The sequence below is a fragment of the Thamnophis sirtalis genome, unplaced genomic scaffold (genome assembly GCF_051295495.1).
Source record: "Thamnophis sirtalis isolate CommonGarterSnake01/CBP01778 unplaced genomic scaffold, rThaSir2_p1.2 scaffold_2, whole genome shotgun sequence".
In the NCBI taxonomy this organism is placed as follows: Eukaryota; Metazoa; Chordata; class Lepidosauria; order Squamata; family Natricidae; genus Thamnophis; species Thamnophis sirtalis.
This window is the reverse complement of record NW_028261382.1, coordinates 38,712,308-38,738,310: the sequence shown is the minus strand read 5'-3', so window position 1 is coordinate 38,738,310 and position 26,003 is coordinate 38,712,308. Positions and strand designations below refer to the sequence as shown.

Genomic DNA, 26,003 nt, shown 5'->3' with positions numbered 1-26,003 from the left:
TGTATTTGAGCAAAATATTTATTTAATAATACAAGTTCATCTGTCAGAAGCAGAGAACCAGACAGAAGCCCTGAATCCATTTTTCCTTGTCAAAATAACCTGCTCAAAAGGGAAAAAGGAACATAACCGCTCTCTACCTTCCACAGAAAAGATTGCCTTGCTGGCCACATTTAGCAAATGCATTTCTATATTTCTTAACAGTGAAATCGAGGATCCTAGCTAAATAGCTTTCCTCAACCAGAACCCCATACTTTTACGAACTAAACCTATCCCAGAGAGAGAACTCCAAATAATTTGCAATTTCGTATATTTCTTTCCAGGACTCAAGGTGTAAAGCCTTTCTCCCCTCTGTTGGCTTCGGTGCCCCGAATTAAACAGCTGCCTTCCTAAATGTCTTCCCAGTTCAGCAACACAAGCAACTTCTTGTGGTTTTCAGGAGCTTGGCTCTAAACCCACTTGTATATCTACATGCCAATATTGCTTGAAAGGGCAATATAGCGAGAAAGAAAATGCAGAATAACTTCTATTGGTTTAAATTTAGTACTGAAGAATGACTCTATTCAATTTTAGCCATAACAAAAAGAGTTCTGAAATGTGCATGTAAACTATGAGTCTAGAGAGGAATGGTCAAAAGGGTCATGAAGAAGTTATAATCTTGAATGAACTATAATTATTTCCAGTTTAAATTTTGTTATGGAAGAGTGAGACTATTTTAGAGAACTGTATTCCAGTCTTGCTTAAAGTTATCTACCAGAAACGTTTGGTGTGTGTGTGTGAGAGAGAGAGAGAGAGAAACTAACCACACACAGAAATGAACTAGGAATTCAATACATCATTCAGATATCCTTTTAAAATGAAATGATAGGTAAAATGCGAGTTCCAGATGACCTAATTCCCATTTCAGTTGCGACAGAGTCCTTTCCAGTGAAGAGTTGGTATCTTACTCCTGTGTATTTGACATGAGCATGCTCTCTTAAAAGTTTAACTTTGTTCAATCCGTCTGAAGTAACTGGCTAGGGGTTGACAGCATGCTCATAATGAGGAAACGGAAGGGGGGGGAAACAATGGGAGGAATGAAGTTTCTAGGCAGGAAATGGGGGCAACTGCTTCTGTGAGTGAAACGGATGGAGATATGATCAATAATGGATTATTATGTCTTAGTTGGAATGATAAAAAGGGCAAACATAGTAAAACACTTCCTATAAAAAGTTAAACACATTAATATCTTTTGTAGAGACCTATCATACATGGAACCTTACAAATCTGCATATCACTATTGCATAATTCCAACAAAAATGAATCGGGTCCTATTTGTATTTTCTGCGACTTAATCATCATCATCATCTCCTTCGTCTTCAGGTGAACGTTTTCTCTTCTCACCCCGGACAACGGCGTCTATGGGGAAAAAAAATTTACACATGTCCAAAGGAAAATTAAGGGGCGGTGACTCCTGCACACTATTGTACACTTATTTTCATCACTTCTGAACAATTACATGTAATGGCAGCACACACATTTAAAATATCAATGAATCTTCTAAGCAAAAATAGAAGTCTTATCAATTTATAACTTTAAAACTTAAATGTAAGTAGTATTAAACAAGTAGTTTAGAAGCTCAAATGAACCAGGAATTTATTCTAAGTTAAATAAAAAGACTAATTTCGTCCCAGCTAACAAAATTTATAAAAGTTCTTTTTGTTCTGAGAGAAAAGTCAGAGAAGGCAACTTTTGAATCCAGAATAGTAAAACTTAAAAAGTCAATGCAGGCTGAATATAAAGCTTACCTTCTTCCTCATTGTCTCGCTCCTCTACATAATCATCATCATCCTCTTCATCCTTTAGAGAAACAAGTTAAGGATTTCAGAAATTCAGAATTACTAAGGTCCATTTAGCTAAACCTATGAAAGTAAATAAGTAAACATTTCCCATATAAGTAGAATGAAAACTCAACTACAGTTAAATAGCCGCGTAAAGCTACAGTCGTAATTGCGGCAATATAAGAGCCATGCCACCTTTCCTCGTACCCGGAGGTTTTAGATTTCAACTTATATAATTCTTAGCTGATCGCCAAGCAAATACTGAGTGGAAGGATGAGCTATATTACACCGAATAAATTATAAAAGTCACTGGTTTTTTTGCCTAAAATATATATTACCGCTGTAATCCAGGCCCAGATCCTGCTTGTGGGAAATTAGTAATCTTACAACTGAAATACCAGTTTAGATTATTTAAAAAGCAGTTTCTAAGGTGCAATAAAAAAAACACCTGATAATTCTCCTGAGAAATATAGTGAAAGATGAAGCCTGGTGGATGTAAATGAATAAAAAAGTGTAAAATACAAACTAAGGAAAATAAAATGGCACATTAAAGAAGGTAGCATATTTGATTTTTTTTTTTTTTGTAAAACTTGAATACAGTGAATATCCACTTATGCTATGGCAGGAGAAAACTGTAGAGGAATGGCACAATGACAGGGCTTTAAAATATGAAGCTAATATGGTTAAACGCTTTGCAAATGAAGAGTAAGGTATAACCTGAATCTCTTCTTTCATCAAATAGGAAAGACCCACTTCCTCCTCTTCCTCTTCCTCTTCCCCCTCCCCCAAGTCTGAAGCTTCGTCATCTTCATCGTTTTCCTCATATTCTCCTGGGGGGCCGGCTTTGTCCTCGTCTTCATCCTCATCTTCGTCCCCATCTGAAGGAAAAGGGAATAAATGCTTCTGACTTAGAACCGAAGGGCCGATCCGGGGGTTCAGATTCAGCACACAGTAGAAAAACCAGACTTCTCAACCAAGGTGGGAGATGGCGGAAATAAATGCTCAGGTGCCCTCTTGCCTCTGAAAGGCTGCAGGTCACAGAGGGGGGTAACTAAACTGCTGAAAAGACCTGCAACTATACAACAATTTCTAAAAAAATGTATCTTTATAGGAAATGTAAAGTTGGCCAACTGCCAACCCTAACCCTTGTAAGGGAAACCACTGCTTTATTAGCGTGTAGAGCATGTATAATTTGAATGGTATATTTTGATCTCTGGTCGATTTTCATATTTCAGGTATGTATTTCTTACTCGGGCCTTGAAAATATTCATAGTAAATATTCCAATGAGCAATTACCATCGTCGTCTTCTTCTTCTTCCTCTTCTGAATCAGGGGCCTCATTATCATCCTGATCAAACCCATCTAGATACGTGATTTGGTGGAGCAACTCAAAGACATTTTCTCGGTAATCTTCCAGATTTGTGATCTCACAGTTAAACAGATCAAGGCTTTTCAGGTTCTTCAGATTTTGCTAAAAATTAGGAAAAACACGGAGATGTTATTTATTAAGTTGCTAAATACATGTGCTAACCATGTATATTTATCAATGGGGATTGGGCCAGGACATCTGAAACTGCCCTTTATGGTTAGTTTTCTACGTTGCTGCCAACTCCCTTTGCTAGGATGGAAAACAGCTTCTTGGTCAGTGACCCGGTTGAGTAATTCTGCCTGAGAAGCATTCACATCAGCATGGAACCCACACCTGATTCTAACTTCCAAGTGTTAGGCAGAAACAGCGGCTAGATAACGAGGAAACATCTCTGTTATAAAATGAAATGGCAAAGGAAAATACGTGGAAATGCCTGCGGAGTTACTGCTGGTTCCTTCTTTCATTGGGAACTGCCAGGGTTCCGTTTAGGGCCAAACGGCCGGACTGCCTGACCGAAGAGGGTGCAATTTGTAATTCAACACACCAGGAAGGACTCCTCTTAGAAAAGCTCTTTTACACTGCTTGGACTCTCACAATCGTATCCTCTATAGCAGCAGTTATGACGCAAATTATTCAAACAATGGTGTTTCATTTTCCCAAGGCTCTTTCGCATCTTAAATGCATTGTAATGACCACCAAGTAGGTCTAAGATCTTTTTACATCCCATCCAATTCAATACTTACAAGAGTTTCAACGGTGCTGAGATCCTTGATTTTGTTGCCGCTCAAATTTAGATATGTAAGATTTGGACATCTCTCTGCCAGGACTTCTAGACCGCCGGAAATTAGATTGTCACTCAGTTCCAGCTACAGCATAAACACGTCAGTCAGTGGAGTTGACTTTGAAATCTACATGTTCTCCCATAAAAAAATTACCTAAGGAAACCTACGTTTTCATGATACAGTGGGCATAATAGGCGACATTGACGAGATCCTTACGCGAAAGACTGCGTGGGCATGAAAGGACCTCGTGTACCTGCCCCATGCCCTAACCTAAGGTTACCTCCCCTAGCCAAACACTCACCCTTCGAAGCTTTGTCAGCGTGGGGAGTTTGGCCAAAGAGCTCAGCTCTGTGTTGGCCATGCTGAGAAACTCCAGTTCTTTAAATGAGTCGTTCAGGCCTTCGATTTCACCATTGCCGGACCGGCAGTTGTCCAGCACCAGCTCAGCCACCTAAAAAAGCATCACATTCCCCCTTTCAGCTGGATGAAACCCCCCGTCTCTGGGGCGGGGTGGGGGGTGGGGGGTGGGGAGAAGTATCTTCCAACTTTCTCTTGCAAACTTTATGACTAAAAAGATGGTCATTTAGATTCATTTTGGACACACCTGATAATCACGTCATATGTAATAAAGATGCAAACTCTTTTTTTTAATATTGAGACAGATCATACTCAAGTATAGCGAAGACCTTTAAGAAAAACTGCCCTGAAGGGAAGGTCTTCGGACTTTGACAGATACAGTAGCAACGTCCCCTTAGTAATAATAACCAGAAACTTTTTATTCCACACAGAAAACACTCTGGATACTGTTGCACCCTACGCTACAAAATGAAAGGAGGCTTGGAAGCTTAAGGTAACCGTCGCCTTCACCCCGCAGGGGCTTTCTTAAGTTACAGCATTTCCCCCCTGTGGCTTTGGGCAGGGGGGGGGGCTCCCACGGGGGCAGGGTTCCAGCCTAGGCACTGCTCACGTCACACGCTTTGTAGTGGGATTCCCTTTTAAATGAGACTTGCCAAGCTATCTCTCGTTTTTTACTAGGTCCTACAAGAAGCATCCACTTCTTCTGCAGAAAATACCGTAAAAAGTGTATGATTTGGGTGAGTAAAGAACTTTTCACATTTAGTTTCCGGAATGTACTAGGGAAGGGGGCCCGTTGCGTTCTGTGCGTTAAGGGCACCGGGGACGGCTGTTAGTTCTTCGTCTTCTGCACCTTCTGAACAAGGGCAGGGCAGCAGGGATCTTCCCCTGCAGGGAAGGGGAAAAGGGCCAGAGGATCACTCGGCTCCCTCCTCTCTTCCTCCAGCACGAAGCCAATGCTGGAGCACATTTTACAAGAACCTGTGGCCATCTTCCCCAGAGCCTCACGCTCCAAGGAATCTCCATTCGATCCCACTCGGGGGTGGGGGCAGAGGAAGAGCAATCCTGGGACCCCAGTGGGCCTGTCCAAGACCAAGGGCTCCTCTGCCAACCGCGCAGCTGCTTTGGGGACAGCCTCTCCTCCTGGAAGGGAACTATGGCGGAGGGAGCACCCCGGGCATTTCCTGCAGCGCTCCAGTGGCACCAGAAGTTTCCTGCTTCTCCTCTCTGGTGGGATGTTCTCTGGCTCCCCCCACCTTTCTCCATCTTGTGTTCTTGGGACGGCTGGATTAAAGCTCCCTCCGTCTGGAGCCAGCGGCGGCTTCCCTGGTGGCCCCATGGGTACCATCCCATCCTCGGGCGGGAGGTGGGTGCCCTCTTGCCTTTGTGAAGAGGCCCAGGGCACAGAAGCCCCAGGCGGGTAGGCATGGCTTATCATCCTCTCTCCACTGGCCTTTATCTCCTTGACCGCCCAGGCATGAGATTTCCATAAGGGACAGGGAGGGGCGTTGCCCATCCAGGGCTGCTGCTCTTGGGGCGATTGCTGCCCTCCTCCTCCTCCTCCTCCGTGGTTTAGAAAGATTAAGCCACATGGAAAATGCCTGGCTGGTGTCTTCTGCTTTTTAAAGAGAGGGTCCACCCTCCACCCGCTCTACGGAGGGAGACGCCAGGAAGGAGCCTAATTCATCTGCGTAGAAGAGACTAAGATGGATTCAGCTGCAGCCAGCCTTGTTTACCAGCCTTTGTGGAAAGTACATTCGCTACAAGGACTGGCGGCAGAGTCCCCGGTTTCCACCCTCATGGACCCGCTGCCTTTTTTCTGCGCGAGAAGGTGGGGGGGGGGACGGGGACCCAGCGGGGTATTTGCTGGGTAGGAGGAGGGCAGCATCGGGAAAAGCTCCCCGCCGCCCTTTCAGTCGAGCCCGCCTAACCCAGATTTGACGAAAGAGCCGTTGACTGCAAAAGGGGGGAAGGGGGGAAAGTTTTAACTTGGGAGCCTCCCTTCTTCTTCTGCTCGGTTCTCCTTCATCTGGAGCCGCCGCTTATTTTTAATTAACTGGCTTGGGGCGGGGAGAGATTGCACGGCGGGGACTGCCCGAGCCGAGGCGGCCTTGGGAGCGGAAGAGTTAACCAGCTCGTCTCTTGCATCGGGCTTCCAACAAGCCCCTTTAGGGTACGGAAGGCAGGAGCAGCCTCGCGCCCTGTGATTTATGCCGCGCCGGGACCGCTCGGGTAAAAGGTGGAGGAGGCAGGAGAGAAAGTGAGAAAAGGCAGCCGGCGGTGGTTGCCGCCACCAGGCCTCGCAGAGGAAAGCCCATCTCGGGGAGGTCGGGCCCTGAATAGGAGCCCTTGAAAGGACTGGGCGAAGGAGACGGGTCCGGCGGCCGCTCTGCTGCTAAGCCCCCCCCCCCCCCCCCGCACGCGTCCTCCTCCGCCGAGCGCATCGATCGCCGCGCACTTTTGGCACGATCGAGGCGCGAGGAGGGAAATCCTGGGAATCTTTACCTATCTTCGATTTCCTGCCTCCCGGGGGTTTGTCCTCACCTTCTCGGGCGCGCGGTTCCTCAACTCCAGGTTAACGCGCTTCTTCATTTCCAGCTTTTTCATCTCCATCTGGAAAGCCTCTCCAAAGTGGAGAGCGAGGAGGGAGGGGCGCAAACTACCTAAGGAGAACCCGACAGGCAGGCGTGGGGATGCGTGGCGAGGAGGAGGAGGAGGAGGAGGAGAGGGAGAAGAAGAAGAAGAAGAACAAAATAAAGGGAGAGTCCCCCCTCTCGGCTGCTCAGCAAAGGGCCCCGGAGGCGGTGCGAGCGGAGTTGAGAACTCCGGGCTGCTCGGCCACCCCGATCCCTCCTCCTGTTGCGAAACACGCAGCTCCTTTCCCTTCAATGGCCGCTCGCACACTGAGCCTCCATGACACGGCGCATGGGGCCCCCTAGCAGATGCCCCGCCTCTCCCGGCGTGGCTCGCGACGCCGCTCCCCGCCCCAGGGAGCCGATTGGCCGGACGGGCGGAGCCCCCCCCTCTTCCCTCCCCTCTCGCCCGCCGCTGTCTCCTTTTGTGTGCGCCCGAGGCGCTCTGGAAGCAACGCGGGTCGGTGGGCGGGCCTGCCGATCATGCGGGGGTCGGGGACCCCTCGTCCCCTGCGGACAACGAGGCTCCGTCCGAGGGTTTTCTCTCCCCTCGCGCCCTTTCCTTAAGAAAGGCTCTCCTGCCTGCGGTAGAGCCACGCTCGCTGTTGTGACCCCATCTGTCAGGTTGCTTTCCACGTGCCTGTACACGTGCAGAGGCTGGAAAGAAAGCGCCGTTTTCACAACCAAGGTAATGGTGGGAAAGTGCAAGGACAGCAGAATATTCCCTGCCTCCGTGTCTGCAGTTTGGGGAGGTTTCAGTTTTCCTTTTGTGCGTAAGGCAGGTACAGCGTGAGCCTCCTTGGGTTCTCCGTATTAAGGTCTATTTTCATCCTAGACAGCCGGTGTCTCAACAGCCGAAATCCCCATCTGCCTTTTAAAAAGATGCCTTGTGTGTGGCCCTTCGAGGCCTGAAATCCATTGTTTTCTCACAGGCGTTTAATTATAACAAGGTAACATCAGTGTTAGTAATAATCCGCATATCGTTACCTGGGACTGATGAGGTTAGCTAGTTGGGTAGTGAAAGGTCTGCGCTTAGTGAAAAAACCAAGCCCCGAGGGCACCAAGGACCCCACCAAACACCAAACCTACAAATTTTCTTTTCTAAAGACACACAAAGTTATTCGAAGCATTAGAAGTGTTGGGACTCTTATCTCGTCTTATGGAAATGGTCAGTGATGAAGAATCCACAGGTGGTCCATTCCTTGTTATTGGACTGAAGGAATAGGCAACTTAGTCGGTTGCTTTCTCTCTCTTACGGTTTGGAGACCATTATAATCATCACATGCCATATTATTACAATTCGACTTGTGAAAATGCAGCCGCTTCATTAGCTGCCCTTGTGCAGACTCAGTGCCAATCATTTGATATGGAGAATTGAGGTGTGATGTCATTCACGTTTATCTTTGTCCTGAATTCTAAATTTCTATAGCACAGTAGAATCCATATTAGTCATAGTAATGCTCATTACTACTCATACTTTTTCTCAACTTTCCTTTTTGTCTCAATCTTTAACCATTTTTTCCACCAATTCTCTTCCATCCTTATGTTTTCATTAACATGTGTTTTCTCATTATTAATTTTGAATCCAGCTAAGCACCAACATCCTTTAATTTTTCCATTAATATTTCTGTTGCTTTCAAAGGATTTCCCAAAATTATCAAATCCTGGGCATATAATTTATGTTTTCCGTTTAATCCTCATCCCAGAAATTAAAATTTTGTCCCATGCCTCCGTTCAGCTAAGAAGAATAACAAGGGTGAGAAGGGGCGTCTCTGTCACATTCCTTTCTGTACCTCACAAGGCCTTGTTAATTCTGCATTTAGAAGGGTCTGTGCAGGGGGTACTTGGCAAGAAAACCATCCCTTGGCTCATCCTTTCAGAGACATTGCCTGACCTAAATGGAGAAACAGAATGACAAGGGCATAGTGGGAGCCCTTTTATCTTTTGGTTAAAAACCTAGGTTGATCTTTGTGAATAAAACCCAGAAAAGACCATTTTCCGGAATCCTTTTCAGGATTTCTTGTCCAAAACCATCCTTCATAAGTTACAGTCACTATTCAGCAGTCCTGAATCCTGACCCCCTTTGGGCATTAACGCCCTATTGGCCTCTGTCCAGTTGTCAGTCTGGGAGTATTTCCTGTCTCCTCTGTTTCTAAGGAGAAATTTGAGATTTTGAGATTTTTGAGATTTTATTAATATTTGTAGGCCGCCCTTTTCCCTGAGGGGACTCAGGGCGGCTCACATAAAATCGGGGAGGGGGAATACAGACGCAGGTAAACCATCGGGCCCAACGGCTCTTTCCCTGTTTTGCCTTTTCTTTGGCTTAACAAGCGTCTCCGTTTAGTCCCTACACTTATTGTAAGGGATCTTCCTCCGCAAACCGGCAACCTTCGTGGAAGCTGCCACCTTCTCCTGCGCTGACGGACGGGATTGGCGTCAGCTGGGCCGGCAGGGAAGAAGCGGAAGCCGCGCGGCACCCGCCGCCCCATCCCGCCTGGCGAAAAGGTGCCGTAGAGGCGGCCGAATGCCTGGCGTTCTTTGGACAGGGCGCCCCTGGCCAGGCCCCAGCAGGGGATCCCTGCCTGCCACCAGCTCGGATGGCCCCGATCGGGCGCAGCTTCTCCTCCGGGGGACTACAGCTCCCAGTGGGCCCGTGTTGGAAGCTCCGCCCAGGGCCTCCCACTCCTCGCTTCTCCTCCTCCTACTGCCGAGGCCCGATGGGGGCGCGCGTGTTTCTCGGCCGCTCCTTCATCGCCTTCGGACCGGCGCTGGTGCTCTGCCTGCTAACTGGCCGGGGACCCGCTGCTTTTCCCCAGCAGCTTAGCAGACCGGGCCGAGTCTCTCAGATCAAAGGGGGGAGTGGGTGGGCTGCCTTCTGAAACAAAAACCCCCACTCTTTCCCCAGAGACGTTTATGGACCCCTGCTACCAAGCAAGCCTTGTTCCCATCTTCCTGCTCGCCATCTCGACAGGCCCTTTTCACAGCTGGTGGTTCACTGGGCAACCTCCTTGCCTGCCTCTCCTGTGGGGGCCACGACTTTTGTGGGGTTTGGAGAAGGGGGGAGGGGAGAACAGAGGGAATCACTATTGGTGCCCAGGGAGGATGAGCAGAAGCTCCTGCATCCGGGGTGCAACGCAGTTGAGGAATAGGGGTTGGGCTCCCAGTTCTCCATTGCCCATCCTGTCCCGTCTGTCCTGCTGGAAGCCAGAGGAGAGTGATCCGAACTTGGAAGGCTTACGTGGGTGCCTCGTCTGGGCTTTGCCTGCAGGTTAATTATTCCGTCCTTCCTTGTAGGCAGGGAGAAAGCCTCCATGCCTCCAGGGTCTTTTTCCCCAAGGACATTTCTTCCAACAGGGACGGCCACGTTATGGTGTATTCTGAGCTGCAACTCCTTGTGGAGGGCTGAGTCCTTTCCCATTGAGTTCTGGTGCTCAGATGCTTCCTAGGAAAGATGAGCCCCCCAAGGACAATTTCCACACCACTGGAGGTGGGACAAGGGCTCCCGAGCTGATCAGGTGGCTGGAGCTCTTGCCTGGCCCTGGGAAGGCAGGAGGAGGAGAGGCTTCTTGGCCCAAAAGATGGCTTGGAAGGCAGGAAGGCTAACCGGGTGCTTGGGCTAGCGGCTGGAAATCCCCCTCTCCTTCCTTCCTTCCTTCCTCCTCCAGCTCCGTTTATTCTGGAGCTTTCGTGGGCTACGGCTGAGCTCCCCATGTGCCCACAAAATCCCTTTGTTCTCAGCCTGAACTTTTCCTCCATCCCCTGGGGAATCCTGTAGTGTAGACTCTCTAGGCACTGGACCTGGTGGGGTGCAAGAGCACCATCTGCTGGCTAGGAGGTGCCACTGTGCGTATATGAACACAAAAGATCTTTCTTTCTCTGACTAATTCTTTTTTATAACGTCCCAATCCTCCTTTCCTTCTTTAATGTTGAGCCCTAAATCCTTTTACGAGTTGGTCCAAGATGCAGTTCATAAAAAGAGTTCTCTGGTTCTCATGCTGGGTCACCTTGGGCAAGGAGGGAAGCGGCCCCTGCCAATGGGTGGCGCAAAGGCCTCTCGCACCCTGGGGCCCTTTCTGGACATAGACGCCTTCTGCCGCCTGACTAAAAGGCTGGTCGAGTTCAAAAGCTGGGTTTGCCCAGCGCGTTTGCCTTGACTCAAAGAGGGCTGAGTGGTTTGTCGCCCGAGCGTCCTTGTGCCAGCCCAGCTGGTTTTGGGAATGTGGCCGTTGTGTTTTGTTGAGTGGGGTTCTGAATACTGGGCGAGACCAGATGTTCCACCTGCGTCTTGGGATTCCCATGGCTTCCTCCCCTTTGGCCATCATGGAAGTTGGCAGGAGACCCCAGCATTATGGAGGAGAAACGCTTGCCAGGTACCCACTGCCTCTTCCTGACCCTGCTGGGGAGGGAAATCAGCTGGGCAGTGTGGCAGAAGAGGGAGGCCGGTGTTGGTTAGGCTAGTTCCTTCTCCAGACAATTCCTCCCCCCAGCCTAAATACTTGTGGCTTCCACAGAGAACAGAAAGGATGGCAGGGCGGCAGGAGGGAGTCTTGTCCTGGAGGGGAGGCTCCTGCAGTGGCCCTTTGCTCCTGCCGTTCTTGCCCATTAGGGTAGAAAAACACAAAGCTCAGGATGGGGCAGGAGGAAGTTTAATAAATATCTCTGGTGTTCTCTTTCCAGTAAAATTCTCCCTAGGTTTTCGCATCCTCAGTACTCCACATGGGGAGGAGTGGTGGTAGGGTCGCTTCAATCACTTGCCCCTCCAGAACAAAACATGCGGGGACCTCCCTTATTCTGGCAATGCAGTCAGGCAGGAACCGGGCTGGCGTCCCACATTCACCTGCTCCTCACCGGGTTCTCTTTGCCAAAATCCAGCCAGCCAGGAAGACACCCAGGCAGCCCAAGAGAACTGCAACGATGATGGCAATGACCTCACCTGGAAAGGGAGAAGAGGGAACCAGGTCAGTGGAAGAAGAGGGGATGGGCTGGGGGAGATGAATAAAACCCAAGTTTAAAACACTTCCTCTTTGAGGACTAGGACAGTGAACCAACTGAGGTGTGAGCTGGGACGTTGATGGCTAAAAAACACTTAACTATCACAGTTGGCGTCGTTCTAGAATTCCAGCTCGTTTCCCATTTTCTTGGCATGATTATTGGACGTTCTGACTGACAGAAACCCCTCCCCACCCCCACCCATGATGGCCAGCTCTTTAACCAGTGGTCCTCCTCCCGCCCCCCCTGGATTGGCAAGGCTCCCGTCCACCACCACCACCACCACCACCATTGCAGCTTGGCTAGCTGGCTGTGCACGTCCCGCCTGGCCGGAGGGGAGTCACACCTGCAGAATAATCCGATGGGCCTGGAAGGGAAGGGAGAGAAATGCTGTTCTGGGGCAGATTTGCTGCCTCCTCCCCACCCCCACCCCCACCCCCTTTCCCCCTGGGTGATTTGGGGATGGACCAAACGTATCCACCAGAGGGCAGCCTCCCCCATCTTTACAGGTGAGTCCACCTACATGGACACCCAGGAAATCAGCTTCTGCTCACCAACAGGGAAGGAGGCCAAGACCAGGCGTTGGTTCAAGGACTGGGGCACCCGGAAGTTGCTGACCAGCATTTTGGAGGGTGTCTTCCCGCGTTTTGTAGAATAGAGAGATTTCTGCAGCTTCTCCAGCTAGAAAAGATGTGAGCCAAGCCAGTTCATACTTTCCTCTAGAAACGACCTGTCTCTCTGTTGACTAATGAGAGCCATTCTCCAACAGCTGTCCTGCCCCCCCCCCCCATCCGGCATGCAGAGCCTTTGCCCAAACCTAATGATGGACCTCATCTTTCAGGCTCTACCTGAGCGGCAGAGATGCGGGCTGGCTGGCGGAAAACTGTCCACAGCACACTCTGATAGCAAGGTGGGGTTGTCAGTGAGCCACTGTAGCGGTAGTAGTGGCCCAGATGCGCCGGGAGCAGCTCTCGCACACTGAACGGAGCTACGGTGACTTCTTGCTCTGGTGAGTTTAGGAGGTGGGGAAATGGAGAGAGAAAACAAGGATGACGGCGGAAGAGGTGCGGGGGAGTGGGGGGGAGTCCCGGGCTGGATCCCAGCCTTCCTGTTGCTGAGGCTGTATGAGGCTGGAAGCCGGCCTAACCTGCCCCCCCCCTCCCAGCTCCAAGAAACGGATAGGGGCCTTTCAGTGGCCTTTCTGCAGGGCAGCTCCCTGGCCGATGGGCTCTTCAGGGCTTGCTTCTGAAGAATCTCACTACTGAGAAGCGCTGGGAATATAAACTCTATTTTCCAGCACTTTTTTCAATGGTCCTGATTGCTTTGTTTCCACCGTTATTGTAAAACGTTCCTGTGTTTTAAGAAGCAGACTGCAAAGTGACATGTCTCGATCCTCCTCGGGAGCCCAGCTTGGATTTCAGGGTCTCTGACAGCAGTTCCACTCTCCCCCTTGTGCTTCTGTTTCCCCCACAGCCCCTGCAGACCCTCCCTCCCCCAAAGGACCTCCTACCCTGTTTTCCTGAAAATAAGCCCTCCCCAGATAATAAGCCCAATCAGGGTTTTGAGCGCATGGGCTAAAATAAGCCCTCCCCCCAAAATAAACACTCCCTGGAAATATTGCAACACAGCAGCAGCCAAGAGGTGACCACGCTCCTCGCTTCCTGTGCCTCAAAAATAATAAGACCTCCCCGGAAATAAGGCCAAGCGCTTATTTCAGGGGTCAACAGAAAATAAGACGGTGTCTCGTTTTGGGGGAAACATTCTACCTGCGTAAAGGATGCTGTCCAGGCGGTCCAAGATGTGGTTGTAGGCAGGATTCTCCACCACACTGTCAACCTGCCAGAGGTAAGAAGAAATGACTTCTCTCTGTGGACCAACACTGGCTCTCTCTCTTTGCCAGGCCACCAAAGGCTGGCACAGTGCCTGTGGCTGAATAACTGGCTTCATGTGGGGCAGAGAAAAGAAGCAGGGATCAAGGGATAGGAGAAGGCGATTAAATAAACTGCAAGCTCACTCTGTTTGCTTGGCACTGTGGCCGAAGGTTTACCAAGGAGGCAGTTTTCATTCAGGAAAGAAGGTTCTGTGGCACTCAGGAATTTTCGAGGCCCCAGAGAGTTTCGGGCAAATCAGGAAGGAATCGGGCAGGCTCCTTTAGATGGGAAACCGATGCCCTCGGCTACGTAAGTCCACGTGGAACTCAGTCATGCCTCCTTTAGCGCACCGACTCTGCTCGTGGTTTTTGAAGCGCTTTGCGGTGGGACTTCTGTTAAAGCTCCCTGAAGGCCAGTGGTGGCTGCGTCCCTCTTTGTCAGCAGGGGAGCCTAGCGCTTAAGTGACCTAGTCTGTACGGAGAGCTTTCCTGGGGCTTCCCTTCCAGAAACTCTGGAAGGACGTTAATCAACATGGCATCTGTATGTTTCAGGGGTCGGTAGGGCTGGCACGTGGCTGTCTAAGGAATGCCTGGCGCAAGGCAGCAGGGAGGGATCCTGAAGTGGCCAAGGAGGGTAGTGTGGAGGGTGGAAGAACCAAGGAAACGCTAGGCAGCACCATCTTCACCCAGCAGAAACTCACCTCCAGGAAAATGCCTAGCACCGCCAGCCCATCCGGTTGGTGTTTGGCCACGCTCAGGTTGGCATACTTCTCTGAGTTGAAGTGGACCACATGAAGCTGAGGGAGAAGACAAAGAGTTAGAGGGCAGGGAGGAAAAGCTTCGCGACTTTATTGAAATGTGGAGTTGGGATTTCTTCTTGCGGGCCGCAAAGTCGGCTTTTCCGACTGTGGAAAACAGCCCCATTCCCCCTGCATATGGTGGGCAGAGGGATCTGTTAGGGGGAAAGTGCCTTAGGGAGGAAAGAGAAATCACAACACACCAGTGATGAAGGAGGGGACGCAACCGACAGTGGGATTTCACGGAGTAAGGATCAGCGGGATCCACGGTGCCAGAGTCCCACGGATATCGGAAGGGTCCAGGCCAGTCCATGCAAAATGGGCACAGAAAAGTGGCTCCCTCAGAAGAAAAGGGCTGGGCGCAGGGGAGGGCTGCGTGCACTGGGCTTTCCAGACGGGAGAGTCGCCAGAGTTCCCAGCCAGCCTCGATGGACATTCTGGGTGTTGCCGTCCCCAGATTCCTCCAGCAGAACTGGGCTTTCCTTGTGGCCCTGCTCTCAACTGCGGCCAAAGGAGGCAGAGTGTTGGGCCAATCCAGCCACTGTTTGCTCCCCCGGGGCTGCCTGCGCGTAAGGGCTGCTGACCTACCTCTGCTGGGAAGGCCTGGCCGTCCACAAGGTGCTCGGAGCCCCCGGCCCGGCTGTTGCTGCTGCTGCCCCAGTGTAAGTGCAGCTGCACTGCTGAGTAGAGGCTGGGCAGGCCGTGGAGGTGCAGGTTCTCGGGGAGGGAAAGCTGTACTGTGGAGGCAGAGAGCACGGAGCCTCAGCTTGCTGCCAGCGGGGAGGAGGAACACTGCCACAAAGCAGATCTGTGGCATGGTGCTCTTTCTAGAGTTACTAGCCCTCAAGAGGGGGGGGGAGGGAGGGAGGGAGGCAGAAAAGAGTCTTCTCAACCTCTGCACCATAAACACAGCTGCTCCTGTGAATGTTCTCACCTGTGTGCCCGTTGTTGGTCAGGGTCAAGGAGCCGCTGCCAGGGTCTCGGTATCCCTCTGGCTCAATGGGGGGCAGAGAAGGATCATATTGGACCAAATCTGTCTGGAAGTCGAGGGGCGACTGAGCCTGCCAACCGCAGTCTGGGTATCTCTCTGCCCAGTGCGTCTGCCCCTCGGAGCCTGGAAAAAGAGAAAGGGCTCATGGATCCGGGGTGCAGAAATCTTCCCCTCTCATAAAATGTTTCCTCCCCCTGTTCCGGAAGTGCCTTTTTTTCCAACTGGAGACTTCGAAGGGCCTTTCTGGAGCACCTGAAGGACCGTGGGAGGCTTTGTCAGCGAAGAGGCATGTTTGAGTAGCCCTTCCCGACTTTGTGGCTGCATTTGCAATTCCGATGAGCAGAGGAAGACATTGCTTGTAGCTGTTTCTCCTTACCTTCGTATGTCCAGTGGGAACCTGCAGCAGAAGGGCAGAGGAAGAGGCTCTTGGCTGACAGCTCCAGGTGTGGGGGCACTTCCGTCCTGGCAGAAAGAGCCCATAGCAAAGAAACCCACCCGTGAGCTGCAAGACCGGGCTAGATCCTTCACAAGGGGAGAACCCCACGCCCGCTTCCACAACAGGCCGCCAGGCGACCTTGCAGCCACCAGGGATAGGAGAGCGGTTGCTCCCTCCTGGCTGTGTCCGTGGGAGCCCCGCTCTTAAAGGCAACGTCCCCGGCCATGGCGCCATGTCCTGACCCTCCTCCTCCCCCGTGCTGGAATTCTGCCCTTCACTTCAGAAAGGAGCTTTGGGAGAAAGAGCAGCTAATCTCCAGAGGCCTCAAAGCGTTGCCAACTGGCACTGCAAGACCAGCCTCCCACCAGAGCTTTGAAATAAGGGGCTGCTTTTTTTATCTAGCCCCTTCCTCTCTTTTGAAAGAAGGAAACCTAAGTTGATACACTGGAGAAAAGAGCCTGAATTCCTCCACCCCGAAAAAGGGCAGCTGGCCGTGAGCAGGCCTGTCGCCTCCTGAAGGCTCGTGAGCTGCTGCTAAATTTACTCTGGCTGGTGGCGTGAATACGTGTGTTTGACCCCCCCCCCAGAGCCAAGAGGAGTCCCAGAGCTGAGATCCCTCCAGTGCTGCCCCTGTCTCTCAGAGGGCCCGGGGGCCTGGCCCGGCACACAGCCTCCTCCTCCTTCTCTTGCTCTTGGCACCCCTGTTTAGACCTGGCTTGAGGCCCTGGCTTCCTGCCCCCCCCCTGCCAAGGAGGCTCATCCTGTTCTTTTCCCCCCTTCCCTGTGGCCGAGGCAGGTGTGAGGCCGCCATTTCCTTGCCCTCCACTCCCCTTGAGCTCCACCCGGCTGGGCCTGCCAAAAGGTCTTGTGTTTGAGGCCTCGGATAGAGTTTGGGAGTTGTCAGCCCAGACGGCAGAGGGGCCGAGTCCACGAGCCACGGAAAACCGATCATGCTGTAGAGCGACAAAGAGTTGAGGCCGATGGATGGATCTGATGAAAAGTATTCTCTACCCAAAAACCTTTGGCATAATTGCCTTGTCTGTGGAGATTCTCGGTCCTCTGTGCTTTCTCCCAAAGGCAACTGGACTTTCTTGGGTCCCCCCCCCCACGAAAAAGTTTTGCTTCTCATCCAAGAAGCTTCTTCAGTTGTAGAAAGTCCAATTGCCTTTTGGAAAAAGCACCTCTGGCTTAGCCTTCAAAGCTTCCAAGAGAGACTCATGCTAATTCCCTACCTGAAATCTTCTCTTATTACAAATGGTTGTATTCTCTAAAAACTGAATTCTTTTCTTATTACTCTGTTTTCCTCAATCTTTCCCTTTGTCTTGGGCCCTTCAGAAACTTTCTTTCAAAAATAGTGTCCCTGTTATTGCTCCCAGGCAGCTTCTTGGTAAATATTTCTCCAGGATTGTTACTCTCCCATTTTATCAGAGTATTTTCAGCTTCATTCATTCTTACAAGTAAAAGGCTGATAGATCCTTCCAGAAGGCACTGCGAGTTCTACAGCTTCTGGGAGTCCTAACCGAACGGAAGAGAAAGGAGGGCAAGCTCTCTATGGACCTTCCTCCCCGCAAAGAGCAAAGAGTAGAGTTGTTTGCAAACTTTGCCAGTGCTCCGTCCAAAGGATTCGACTGAGAACGGGGGCTCCCTTGGCTTTCAGAGAAACAAATAAGGGTCTTTTAAAAGAAAAATTAAAATGCCTCAGCAGCCCAGAATGGTTACCAGGGATAGCTGCATTGTTGTGTCCATCGGAGTCTCTGCCAGGGAAAGCCCCCCCCCCCCAGCTGCCTAATTGCAGTGGGTCCCCCTGCAGAAAGGAAGAAACAAAGGGCTGGGAGGAAAAAGAGAAACGCCACTTACCCCCACTTGCAGCCAGGGCTTGGGAGAGAGCTTGCCAGAGGGAGAGAACTAGCAACATCTTGGAATATCAGAAAAGGAGAAAGCAGGTGAAATGGGGGGGAAACTCCAGAGAAATGGACGGGTCCTGAGCCAAGAGGGGTCTCTGGTTGGAACCTTCCGCTCCCACATCTGCACCCCACTGCTTGCCTCTTTCCAGGGGAGTCAGGAGGTCCCCATTGGACACCGGCCAGAAGGCGGCCAATGCCATTTAAGGTGGCTCTGGGCAAGCCAGGCAGCCGGCCTGCGGCTGAGGACTCGGCTCCTTAAATCGCCCGTCCACCGGTCTGAAGAGTCCCAAATGTGTTTGGACAGGGGGGGGGAGGGAGCTGGAAGAGCTTGGCTCCCCTTCGGCCTGTGCCAGCCAAGTGCCTGCGCAACAGGCGGCCCTTTTCATCTGAGCTCTCAGGCAGGCATGGGGAGAGGGGCTCCAGGGGATGGCCCGGAGGAGGCACAGCTTTGGCCTGGCTCAGAGGCAGGGACGGGGGCAAAGTAATGGCCATGCGCTGTTGAACTTCCACGCGTGGACACGCAGCACTTCAGCTGTTGCCGCTTTCTAATCCCATCTTGCACCAAAAAAGCGGTGGGGACCTATTGAGCATCATGGCTTGGTTGTGGCACCCCGGAGGCCCCGGCCTGGTCCTGGGGAAGCCTGGGGGGGGGAGGCATATCCTGCTGCTATAAGAAGTCTCCCCCTCGTTGCAGCAGAGTTGCGGCTTGTTGCTGTGTACGGAATGTTGCCAAGAACTTGGGTACAAACTATTTTGGGCAGGAGTCATTTCCAGTCTGGAGCTTCCTGACCTGCAGATGTTTTGTTTCCCCCTCCCCCACCCTTGACTGTCTGGAAGGTGTTGGGATGGGATGTAGGGCGCATTAGCTGAATGTGCTTGTTGGCACTGTGGGAGTTAATAGCTGACTTGAGGTTCCGTGGATGTAGGAAATGTACGCATTGCTAAATCCACAATGCATAGGGAAGAATAAAAGAAAAGCTGAATTTCAAAGCGAAAGTGATTGGCAGAGAAAGGGTTAAGCACCCTCCCCCCCCCAATGGAATAGGCTTTGTTGCTTAACTGGGGAGAACCACAAGGGCTGCCGTGCCTGGAAAGGCAGCACTCGGTGGAGCCACAGCAGCGGGGCCAAAGGTCCTTACAGCCACTGACCTTTTATTATCTTGCTGATAGAAGATTGGCCAAAAGACAAGCAGCAGATCTCCCATGATGGCCTTGGGGAAGCAGACAGGCAAACCCAGGAAACTCCTCCCCCCCCCCCCCAGTTTGGCCTGGACCCCACCAGGTCCCTCTTCTGTGCTGGGTTTCTGCCAGCCTGAGACAGAGCAGGTCATGGTGACCCAGTTACCCACCCAGTGTTTGCCTGATTGCGCCAGGTTGTGCAGTGGGGGGAAAGCCTGGCAAGGGAGCCCTTTCCCAGCCAGGCCAGGAAAGGCAAAGCAGCAGGTCTCCCCTCGGCTCAGGGCAGGGAGGGAGGCAGCCAATCCCTTTGGGGAAGGCGCGGAAGGAGAAAGCGGGAGCCTGCCTTGATTTCTCAAGCCAAAAGGAGCAGCCTGTTAGGTCCAAACTCTTAGCCACGGGACACGGGTTTATGCTGTGGAACCCAAACTCTGCTAGTCAAGGTTAAAGCCAGGTTCTCCGGGCGCTTTGATGGAGCCACTGGCCCTTTTACCTATTGGGGAAGCTGGAGGTGTGAACGTAACCCTCAGTGAAACACAAACGCAGCCTAGACTCCAACATTGCGCCAGCGTTCCACGTATTGGAAGGAGAGGAAGGGGTTGCTTTGTGGGCATTTCAAGCAGGTGGCGCCGGGGCGCTTTGGGAAGAAGGCGGGTTCCTGCTCTCTTTCCCGGGTGGAGGCGCCTTCGATTCGCGCCGCTGCGGTCTCGCCTCCACTAAATCGCCTAATCCCGATTAACGCTAGTGACGATCACGGGATGTTCGGGGCAGATTCGAGACTGTGCGTCCCCGAAGGCAAAGCAACACGAGAGCCGACTGCGGGTTGCGTAGCGGGCGGGACGGGGCTCCGCTGCTCCGTGTGGAGCGCGCGCCATCAAGAGGGTCGCCGGCGGGCTTCCCGCAGGGATGGAGCCGGTGGGCAGTTCCTCCCCAGCCGGATGAAGGGAGGTTTGCCAGCAGGCGCGCCGCCTTCGCTGCCTCCTCCGTCCCTCTCCAGCGACGCGCACCGGTAGCGGCCTGGTTCTGAACCGCCTTCCCTCCCGAGGACCCTCCCGCCAGGTGGGCCGGGCGGCGGATCCCATCCCCACAGTCCCGCGAAACGAAAGCCCGGCGGAGGCCGCTTTGCACGCCGCTGCCACGTGCGCGGAGACGCGCCCGGAGAGACACGGGGCGGCCCACTCGCCTCCCGCCCGCCGCTGCCCCGTGCCACCCGCCTGTCGCCCCCTGCGCCTGGCCGAGGCCCCTCCAGCCAATGGGCGCGCGGCCCGACCCCCGTTGAGCGGTGCCCAGCCAATGGGGCGCCGGGGCCGCGGCGCCTTCGGGGCGGGCCAGGAGGGGCGGGGCCTTCGGGCACGTGCGGAGCCGCACATGGCCTCGTGGTGCGGCCCCTGAGCTGGCCTCGCCTTCCCGGCAGCCGTCACTTCGTCGGAGCCGCCCGGAGCAGCCGGTGGGTAGTGGCGGCGCGAGCCTTTCCGTCCCCCCCTCCCGATTTTCCAACGGGGATTCGGGGTCCGAGAGCGAGGCGGGCGGGAGAGGGGCGACCCCCTCCGGGGCATGTGCAGGGTGCGGTGGTCCCGTCTGGAGGGTGGCGGCCGCCCTTGCCTTTGGAGAGCGATCGGCGCTCTTTCTTCCGGGGCGGGAGCGGGTTCGCGTGGGACCTCTGGGCGAGCGGGGTCGCAGGCTGGGCGAGGGGGCAGCAAGTCAATCCGGTTCGCCTTTGCCTTTTGGAGCCGGCGGCAGGGCGAGCTTGGGACTTCGGAACGCAGCGTCAGTCCTTGGCCAAGGCGGCTCTGGAGCTGGCGGTTACCCGGAGAGCTCCTGCGAGGCCGTGGAGAGGGAGGTGGGCTTCTTGGCCAGAGACGTCCCCGAACTGTGCGGAGGCGGCTTACGAGGGCTTTCGGGTGCGGTGGCCGTTGGGGCTTCGGGGTCCTCCCTCTGGCTTCGAGGTTTCACTGGCTTCGCACCTCCCGCGAGTTTCGCGGACGGCCGCTGAGGGCTTCCGGGCCTCTCGGTGTTTGCGCCCTTTGGGGCTGCTGGGCACCGGCTCGACGGGCAGCGCACGCAGCGTGTGCGGGGTCGGCATCGGGACCGGCCCTGCGAAGACTTGGCTTCCAGCGCCTCGCTGGAGAAACCCGCGGGGTGACTTTGGGCGGTTGGCGGTCAGGGTGGCGGCGGCGGCGCCGAAGGGCGGGCGACCTGGAGCAGCTCCAATACATCCACCGTTTCCTCTGTCCTCTCCCCCCTCCCGCTTTCTCCCCGGAAATGGACACGCAGCGCCTTTCCCTGAGAACGGAGAAGGCTTTCCCCCGGGAGGAGGGTGCAGAAGACTCCGGCATGTCGCACTTTGCAGGGCCTGGAAGCGGCCAGGCTTGGGAGCTGCTTGGCTGGGCTGCAGTGCTGACCCAATGGCCAGAAACTGCTCCCTTCTGGAGGTTCTGTTCTGCCTGGCTGCTGCTGGGAGGGCTGGCTCAGCAGAGCCAGGGTGGGGGCTTCTATCCCCTGCAGCCTTGGTGACGCTGCTGCTGAAAGGAACAGGAGGGGGGCTCTCAGTTCCAGAAAGGGAGGGGGGGATGTCTTGTGCAATCCGTAAATGCCTTCTTGTCTAAGTGCCTGCGGAGGGAAGCCAGGCTGATGGACATCCCCTCCCTCTCTTTTAGCAATCGAGAATCTATGGGTGACATGGACAAAAGAAGCTTCTCTTCCAGGGAGTCTTTCCATTCGGTGGAAAGTGCCACCAGCGAAGAGGAGGAGGGCGAGGAAGAGCAGCTCCTGTCCCCAAAGGGGAAGTTCAGAATCTTCCTTCTGGATGATGGGAAGGAGGCGAAGCTGCCGAGACACCGTTGCCTCCAGGGCTCAGGATTCCTCCTCTTGCCAGGTCTCCCTGGCCAGGGACCCAAGCGGCCCCTTGGATTGCAGCCTCCTGGCTCTGCCTGCCTCCATGGCCCAGAGGGCCCCAAGGAGACTCTCTGTAGCCGCCGGGTCAGTCCAAACGGCAGCCTGCCTGGGCAGAGGGTGAAGCGAAAGAGGGCCGAGGGTAGTGGTGGTTGTACGCGCCAGAGCAGCGCCACAGGAGGCAGCCGCCCCCCTCCGTGCCCCACCGCATCTGTGCCATCGCCTGGGATAAAGAGGCCACGGAGGAAGGAAGCGCTGGCAGCGGAAGAGACCCCGCGCTGGTCTTCCAGTGGGACGGAAGGGGACCAAGCCTTTGCACAAAAGGTGAGTCCACTGGCAGCCCCGGAGGGAGGAGGATGCCCAACTAGGGACTGGGAGAGCTCTCTCTGTGAACGCAGACCCACCAAGAAGCCCCTGGGCCTGATGGTTAGCCCACGGGTGAAAGGGAAGAATCCACTGGGGATTTGGTGAGCAATTGTCACCAGGCTGAAAAGGATCGTTTTCACTCGGCAGAACAGCTGTCTGGTTTGCTTTTCATAAGGAGGCACCAGTCGGTTCACCTTGAGACCTTGGAGGTGGCTTGGACAGGGCAGCTTAGAGAGGGAGTTCTGCTAGTAGAGTGGCCATTTGGGCTCAAGCTGCGGATAGGTGGTAACCTCATGGCCAGAGTGCCCGTTGACCCAAACAGTGGCTCTGCCTGTATTGCTTTATGAGAAAGCAACAGGTGCAGGAAGAAACATCAACTGTTCATCTTCCGTTCATCCCCAGATTCTTCTTTTATTTTAAAATCTTGTTGTGCAGCTTTTCACTCTTGTCCTCCATGTTTGCAGTGCTGGGAACTCCAAGGCTTTGTCCGCCCCCTGTCGGAGCTTCTGAATCGCTTGAAAATGGGCTGCTTTGACCAAGGTTAGGAGCAACAGGCGCACCTGCCTGGGTGCCTTGATGGGAGCGAAATGGGCTGGACAGCCTGGCAACCGGGGAATTAGCAAGCTGCAAGTGTGGCCTGGAAGGGGAGCCCGGTTGGATGCAGCCATGGAGATGCACGATTCCAATATTCCCATTACAGCGGGCCCTTCATAGAGAAGCTTGGGGTGGGGACGGGGACATCCCATTGTAGCTCAGAAGCCTCTGAAGCACTGAGTTCTTGCACAGCTCAGCAGGTTGTCTTGGAGATCAGTTACTTCTCCTTTACAACCAGAGCTTCCAAAAGGGATGGCCTCTATTGAAGTTTTTGGCCTTCTTTGCTTTTCTTGCCCCCCCCCACCCCTCCCACAGACGGGAAGTCCCCTCCCACAGACGGGTGGGTGTTGGAATTAACAATCAATGTGGACAAGTCATAGAGAACTGAAGAGAGGATGGCCTGCCCGTCACCCTTTCACCGGTGCAGTCCGATTCTAGGCAGCAGGCAGTGGGGGGGAAAGGTTTGAGGTCTGTCACTCTAATCCATCCAATCCTAGCAGCCACGTTTATGGAGCTTCCTGTTTTGGCACCTTGCAGGTCTAAGCAGTTTCCAGCAGAGCGTGGCCATGGATCGGATCCAGCGGATCATTGGTGTCCTTCAGAAGCCTCAGATGGGGTAAGGGTCTCCTTTGCTGGCCAGGGCTGCTCAAGCCTCCTAACTTAGCCAGATGCCTTAACCGTCTCCCGCTGCGCTATTGCAGTTCTGAGACTTACCTTGTCAGAAGACACTTCGGGTGGGGCCCCCTCTGGACTGCATTTTGCAAGGGAAGAGCCTTTAAAAGCAGTGCTGTAGCTTTCCTCGTGTGTAGATGCGGAAGAACCAGGAAGCCTCCACTGCGTATGTTTATGTGTGTCTGGTTTCATTTCCCCTCGGCCTCCAGGGGGCGATACCTGGGCATCCTGTTGCAGGTGGAAAAGATGCTCAAGATCTGGTTCCCTCACGTCCCCTTGAAGGACTCCCAGGCCAGCTACAGTGTGTCGGCCAGGGGGCCGTGTGGGGCAGCAAAGGTGAGTGCCAGGATCCCTGGGTTCTGCCCATAATGCCCACTGACATTATTGTAGATATGTAAACCCTTAGCCTGTGGAGTTGTAGGGCCTGGGTGGCTTTCTCTGGGGTGATCTCTCCTTTCTGTGCAGAGAGGGCTTCTCTCTGAAACTAGTAGGAGCGGTGGTTAGAATGCAGTATTGCAGGTTAATTCTGACTGCCAGCAGTTCGGCAGTTTGATCCTGACCGACAAGGTTGAGTCAGCCTTCCATCCTTGAGGTGGGTAAAATGAGGACCCAGATTGTTGGGGGCAATAGGCTGACTCTGTAAACCACTTAGAGGGCGAGGTAAAGCACTGTGAATCGGTATCTAAGTCTAAATGCTACTGCCATCCTGTTGAAAGGGTTTTTGGGGATCCTTACACTCGGCTTCATTTTCCACCATCTCTCCTCACAGTCCCGCTGTGTAGAAGAACAAATCACGGGAAGCAGAAGCGTGTCCATCCAAGATGACATGCTGAAGCCTTTCTCGGACGTCTCTTCCTTAGAAGACCATGATGTTGGCACTCGGCAGGGAGAGCCGGTGCCCATGGGCAACGGCCCTGCTCTGAACCTGTCCTGGATTCACACGTTGCCCTTGAACCCTCTCTTGGGACAAGTAGACTTCAATCAGATAAACTCTGTGCTTGGGCAGATCTTGCTGGGGCCAAACGCAAGCAATTGTGGAGTGGTTTTCTTTCTCCAAAAGGTTATGTTTACACAGGCTGCTTCCAAGACTCTGGAACACGGCTGCCCTCCTGGCATGTTGTTCTCGGGCTCAGGGGAGCCACCTCGCTGTCAAAGCTTGCCTGGTGTCCTGACAGCAAGCTGCTCTGCCCCCTCTCTTGGTCGCCTCTCTTTGTTGCTGCCCCACCTGTCTGGGGAGAAGCTGGAGAGGAGTGAAGCGTCTGTAGGAAAACCTGTGAAATGCCACAGCTCCTGATGCCCCAGAAGATGAGTCTCCCTGGACATACAATTTTTCCCCTTCTTCACAAACTTTTTAAAAACTGAAATATTTCACATATGTTCAAGAGAAAGCAGAACTGTACTTGCCCCCAGGGTGGAAAACTTTAGTTTCAATAAAGACGCTGCCACAATGGCTGTTGATGAGGTTCATGAGGTTTTTCCCATCCTTTAGATATTTATCTTCGTGATCTGATGCTAAACTATATGCTCTTGGGCAAATATGGTGCAGGCTCTGGCCCCGGTATGACCACTCTTCCATAAGGCACCAAGACAATTTAATAATTTACGATTTAAAAAAAAATCCTCTCATTCGAAGAGGGAATCCTGAGACCCATCTTACATTATCTTTTCTAGTTAAGACATCGAAGTGTTGGAAGAATAATTTTGGATTCCACATGCCAGGAGTGACGCGAGAGTAAACAAAAAATGAACTTCGGGCATACTGCAAGAAAGGAGATTCATTTCCTAAGAGCAAAAAGATTTGCATTTTGGGGTAGAGTACAGAGAAAATGGGCTGGGAAGGCAGGGTTTCATAGGGGGACTGGTCCTTGGTGCGAGCAAGGGTGTGTGTGTGGTTTGTATACATGCTGGTTGGTGTGCAGATTGCTCCCTATCTGGGCTTTGATCCTGTAGGAAATCCAGGAAGAAAGGTTGCCCTCAGATTCCACCGCTGGTGTCTCCCTTTATCCCGGGGAAACCCCTGAGGTCATCAGTGGGATCCTAATATGTTTATTCGGGGCAGACCAGAGAGCTACTAAAAGGAGGGTGGGCAGACCAGAGGCCTCGTGTCCATGGGAAGTTGCAAGAGGGAAGCTGATCAGACAAAACAGAAGTAGATTCTCCTCTGCATAGGAAATCAGTTACATGGCATGGAGGTTCCACGTATCAGGGGTCCTTGGTGCTCTTGAGCTGCTTTTGTTACGGACGTTTCATTACTCAACGAGGTAGCAGGATCAGCGCTGCGGGGTGCATGGAGGTCCCTTTAACTGACGAAAGAAGGGGCGGGACATTTTAAGATCTCAATGAGGGAAAAAAAGGTCATAA

General features: G+C 52.9%; 3 protein-coding genes across 6 annotated transcripts; 1 reads left to right on the top strand and 2 right to left on the bottom strand.

Annotated features, from left to right (window-relative positions):
• Positions 1-7,244, bottom strand: ANP32E (acidic nuclear phosphoprotein 32 family member E). Of its 2 annotated transcripts, none has more exons than XM_014055459.2 (7): positions 6,867-7,244; positions 4,270-4,419; positions 3,930-4,052; positions 3,114-3,288; positions 2,535-2,695; positions 1,785-1,836; positions 1-1,395 (listed from the first exon to the last, which is right to left on the bottom strand). In XM_014055459.2, the coding sequence occupies exons 1-7, from the start codon at positions 6,933-6,935 to the stop codon at positions 1,328-1,330; spliced, it is 798 nt and encodes a 265-aa protein (XP_013910934.2). In that variant the 5' UTR covers positions 6,936-7,244; the 3' UTR covers positions 1-1,327. The 2 variants fall into 2 exon arrangements, with proteins under 2 accessions (XP_013910934.2, XP_087561089.1); XM_087704963.1 differs by lacking the exon at positions 6,867-7,244 and adding an exon at positions 6,828-6,847.
• CIART (circadian associated repressor of transcription) lies at positions 4,756-25,107 on the top strand. Of its 3 annotated transcripts, XM_087704960.1 has the most exons (7): positions 4,756-4,818; positions 5,004-5,062; positions 21,776-22,334; positions 22,841-22,916; positions 23,508-23,586; positions 23,852-23,978; positions 24,412-25,107. In XM_087704960.1, the coding sequence occupies exons 3-7, from the start codon at positions 21,789-21,791 to the stop codon at positions 24,934-24,936; spliced, it is 1,353 nt and encodes a 450-aa protein (XP_087561086.1). In that variant the 5' UTR covers positions 4,756-4,818; positions 5,004-5,062; positions 21,776-21,788; the 3' UTR covers positions 24,937-25,107. The 3 variants fall into 3 exon arrangements, with proteins under 3 accessions (XP_087561086.1, XP_087561085.1, XP_013910890.2); XM_087704959.1 differs by lacking the exons at positions 4,756-4,818; positions 5,004-5,062 and adding an exon at positions 20,495-20,565; XM_014055415.2 differs by lacking the exons at positions 4,756-4,818; positions 5,004-5,062 and having other exon boundaries at positions 20,602-22,334.
• CA14 (carbonic anhydrase 14) lies at positions 11,584-18,224 on the bottom strand. Its single transcript, XM_087704971.1, has 10 exons — positions 17,896-18,224; positions 15,979-15,999; positions 15,546-15,725; positions 15,200-15,348; positions 14,516-14,611; positions 13,711-13,780; positions 12,793-12,950; positions 12,499-12,625; positions 12,291-12,311; positions 11,584-11,888 (listed from the first exon to the last, which is right to left on the bottom strand). The coding sequence occupies exons 1-10, from the start codon at positions 17,951-17,953 to the stop codon at positions 11,800-11,802; spliced, it is 969 nt and encodes a 322-aa protein (XP_087561097.1). The 5' UTR covers positions 17,954-18,224; the 3' UTR covers positions 11,584-11,799.
• Positions 25,108-26,003: the final 896 nt, after the last annotated feature.